Source organism: Hyposmocoma kahamanoa, unplaced genomic scaffold (assembly GCF_003589595.1).
Source record: "Hyposmocoma kahamanoa isolate Upper Pololo Valley unplaced genomic scaffold, ASM358959v1 63, whole genome shotgun sequence".
NCBI lineage: Eukaryota > Metazoa > Arthropoda > Insecta > Lepidoptera > Cosmopterigidae > Hyposmocoma > Hyposmocoma kahamanoa.
The window spans coordinates 5961650-5966209 of NW_020653851.1; the positions used below are offsets into that span (position 1 = coordinate 5961650).

The 4560-nt window shown below is 35.8% G+C and overlaps 1 protein-coding gene across 1 annotated transcript in view; it reads right to left on the bottom strand.

Moving 5' to 3' along the window:
• The window catches only part of LOC113230131 (mitogen-activated protein kinase p38b-like), a 17476-nt gene extending 13632 nt beyond the window's left edge, over positions 1–3844 (bottom strand). Inside the window, exons 1-4 of the mRNA XM_026463909.1 lie at positions 3839–3844; positions 3537–3661; positions 3169–3305; positions 1852–2045 (exon numbers count right to left, since the gene is read on the bottom strand). Coding sequence (XP_026319694.1) covers positions 1852–2045; positions 3169–3305; positions 3537–3640 — 435 coding nt within the window. The 5' untranslated portion in view covers positions 3641–3661; positions 3839–3844. The remainder of the gene's footprint in view (positions 1–1851; positions 2046–3168; positions 3306–3536; positions 3662–3838) is intronic.
• Positions 3845–4560: the final 716 nt, after the last annotated feature.

Below are 4560 nucleotides of genomic sequence, written 5' to 3' on the forward strand. Positions count from 1 at the left end.
TGTTTTTTCAAACAAACCGACGTTTCGGGCCCTTTACCATGGGACCTGTAAAGGGCCCGAAACGTCGGTTTGTTTGAAAAAACAAATATACGCGATTTAAATCCGGAAAAATAGTTTTATTTCCTAAATACATTTGACATTATGAAAATTCGAGCTAACGTTTTCTGACTTCTGATAGGTAATCCCAAGCCGTAAAACGAGTACAACAATATTTTGTTCGATAATGCTAACGTTTAATGAAAAATCATTTTAAAAATAAGATTAAATCAAAGCGACTCTATAGTTTCTTTGTTCTAAATATTTGAATCGCTTGTGGTTCGTGCAATTGAAAATAACCAAGAAGTTTTTATAAGCGTCTTGAAATTGACATAATGGGTCTCTTTCCATCTTTTGCGCATGCAATGTGTAGAAAAAGGGCAGTTAGCTATTTGATTATTTTGTGTGCTTTTGTAATTTATATTTACGATTCATTTATATATAAACTAAATAATATAAAACTGTACAAAAGAACACTTTTAAATGAGAACTATGATAACACAATATATTTGTTTAGTGAAAATATGATACAAAATCCTGTTTTTACACTTTACTGCAGTAATATTTACAAGTTATTATTATATGGTACTGCATGATTGACAACCGCGCTGTCAATCGAACAAACGAAGACTGTTGCGCGATTGACGCTCTGTATGTGATTTTAACGCCCTATAGGTGCGGACATTTTTTAGCGCGAACCCAATGTCCATTTGTTGGTAGGTCAATGGTTCCAATGAAACTTATTTGACATCTAGTTTTTCGTTAGCTTATTCGTTAACTTACTCTGATTCATGAACGTCCGAACGAAAATTTTATTTTGACATATAATTCTTCAGAATTATAATGTCAAATTGTCGAAGCTAACGGTGTTACCTTTTGATTTTCTTAAATGTGAATTTTGTTAAAAATTTTTACTGAAATAACTGCAACAATGCTTTTGTTGATTGAGGCTCTACGTGTAAAACGTTCAAAGCGTACGAAGAACCGTCGTCGCCGCCAGTCAACCAACTACGTATAAGTTAAATTCCCGGCTTAAAAGTTTGTAGGAATTACAGACTCAATCAACAACTTTTTATTTATTATTACACATTTCTATTTGAAGATTAGTGCCAATAAATAGTGTCCTTATCACTTTCAAAAGAAAGACGTCATTGAAACGAGCTCACGATTGTTGTTCCCGAGTTGGAAGAAAATGAACTCCAAGCTGAAAGAAGGTTGCCTCTGAATTAGCTGCTTCTTCACCTCAAGCTCTACATGCCGGCCGAAGAGTGAGAGAGTGTTAGTGCAAATTTCGGAAAACATGTACAAAATAAAGATCTACCGAAGGAAATAAGGATTGTGCAAGTTAGTGAAATAAAATCAGTTTATTGCATTTTATTTTTGATTATTTTTAGGAGATAATGATTACGAAAAATCTTGCCAAAAGCTTCAAATGCCTATTATTTTTGAATTGATAATGTAAATATTAATGTAAATCCAGATTTTTTATTCCAGTATCCAGATATTTAACATCATCTGTATAAAAAAGTCTGATAAGGTATGAAACATGGTGGACACATTCTACTTCTGCTTAACAATTTTTTAAATTTGTTCAGCCATTGCTACCTCATTCGTATGCAATTCCTCTTTCATGTTTCAATAAATTAATCTATTTCTTTGATATCAACATACATAATATGATAATGAATTAATTAATTAGTGTTACAAAAATTATTCTCAGTTCATTCGGTTCCATTTTCGCCCTTTGAAATACATATACAAGATGCAAGATAATTATTACCAATGGATTAAAAAATTAATAAAACAAAATCTTACCCGGTGAATGATCCCAGCTGAATGTATATACTTTAAGCCACGAAGGATTTGGTATACTAAGAACTGGACATGGTCATCAGAGAGTTTCTGTGTACGCACTATGTTGTTCAGGTCAGCTCCCATGAGATGAGTTACTAAATACACTTGCTGAAATTCCTCCAGGGTCTTTTCAGGACTGAATACATCTAGAAGACCTACAAAAGAAATGAATCTGTACTGACTAGTCTGAGTCCAGATGATATAAGGAGCAAAAATAGTAAAATAGTGAAAAAATACTATTGACAATCATTGTTGGTTTGTGTGGAGTCATGGATGTTGAGAAATAGAGGTTTTTATTTCTTATGAAGTGTATTTTGCAGTTGACCTCTGATGACCTTGAATGTACAGTGGTGCATTCAAGGTCATCAAGGTGGTGCTGACTGTTGAGTGAAGAGGGCAAACTGAAGGGTGCGAAGCAGTAGTAGTATTTAAATAGCACATCTGAGGGCATCCAAGTGGACAGAGAACTCAGCTAAGAATGCCACTTGACATTTCCGAAATTATATGGAGTAGAGTGGAAGCACATTTTGCTGCTTGTTACATTAATTGTGCTCTAATGGCGAACATTAAATGTACATGGAGATTGACATGCAGATACCATGGGGCAGTCTGTTTCAGATGGACTGCTAATGGTGAGGTGACACATAATTTCAGCAGCAGTAGATTCTATTGTGAAAGAGTTCATCCAGGGAAGTACTGCCACCCTACCTCGTTTTGCCGCCAAGCAGTAATGTTAGCAATACTGCGAACCGATTTAGAAGGGTAAGCGTGCTGGTGAAATTACAGGCACATGGGACTTGTCAACTTACGTCCAGGGTGAAGGGTGCAGTGGCAGTGGCCTTCAGATCTATGTGATGTAAAGCTCTGAGTGACACTGGAACTGATTATGGACAGGCGTAGGAGTAGGTGTAGCTTACCATCAGGTGCACAACTTGTTCATCATGTCACTTAATATTATTAAAAAAAACTGTTTTCAATAATTTTCAAATGGATTGCAGACGGTTTTCACTTATGTTTAGAATTACAACTTCCCATCAAGCATATGTAATCAAACTTTCCCAAGAAATTGAACAGCTGAATAGTGATATTGGGATGAAGTTTTGAACCTTACAACTGGACAGGTAGAAGAATACCACGGCTCTTAAATTGGAATTGGAGAAGTGGTCTCAAAATACCATCTATTTTATATCACTGACTAAACCAAACTGTGTGTATTTGGGTTTCAAGGTGAGAATCAGGAAACATAAAACCGAAATATTTAATACTTGGAATACTAACCAATAACATTCTCGTGATTCATGTGCTTTAACATTCTGAGCTCGCGGTAAGTCCTCTTTGCATGCACTGCTGATTGAAAAGGCCTAGCCAACTTCTTTATGGCCACTTTCATGTTGTGCAGTGTGTCTATAGAAGAACTGCAACGAACGCAAAAATTATATACAATAGTCTAGAAACAAAACCTGTTCTACCTACGCAAGGCAATGTACGGCCATACATACTTATTACATTCCAATAAACATAATAACTATGTTAAAATACCATAAAACACATTACATGGTTATCCTAATTAACTAATTATAGCCAGTGTAGTGAAAACTGCACCTGGCAAACCGCCTAGTACTTTTTTCAGATAAACAAACACATACCAAACTTGACCGTATGCGCCAGAACCCACAGGTGTAAGCCCTTGATAACGCTCTGGTACAATCCATTCTGTTTTGTTTATTTCCACTTTGTGAAACCGTGGCATATTGACGGCTGTATAATGTTCCTAGAGTAACACACAAAATTATTTCAAAATCAACAGTTATGTAAACATAAAAATAGAAGATAAATTGGAAAATTTCTGAATCCTTCACACAAATTGAGGTTGCAAATTGACATTGACATGAAATAATAGAGCACTCTGTCATTTTTTTTAATAATGTTTATGGTCTGATTACTAAACCTTTATAGGGGGCATTCATCATCCTGTATTGTAGTCCGCCGTATAATAATAATAATACAGTTATTTCAGAAGTGCATCCATATTTGTTAGTAACAATAAATCTTATCAACTACGTTAGTAACATCACATAATTATAAAAAATAAAAATATTACAATTTCTCACTTCTCGTATTTGTACCTAGCCTGTAACTGTAACTGTATCCAATGGCTGAATATCCAGCTGTCATTTGTGTCACCCACCGCGGTCAGAAGGCCACTGGCGCTGCTACGCACACGCATCATCAGAGATGTGATGCGCTTGTGCATGACTGCATGAAAGCCATCCGTGCGCGCCTCCGCGAACATCCCCGACGCACTACAGTACCGCGGCAGCCCCATCAGCATCCTGAATGCATTGTTATAAAGGACACGCAATAACGTTTCTTAGTAATTGATCCACAGGGCGCAGGTGTAAAAAGTTTGACAATAAGCTCTAAACAAGGTCGTTTTAACACTTGTTGTGCATTTTGCAAACCGGCGGATCAACATGTTGCTTCTTATCGATAGAAGATTAGAGCTAAGGACATGTTATGTTGACGTTATATGTATATGACTTAGAGGATGGAAAAAAATATAGTTTAAATATTTTTCCATCCTCTAAGAAAGTATATGATGCATTTCGACGTTGAAAATCGAAAACATAAACATGTTATTGACTTTGTTAACTATTGCGTGTCGTCTTA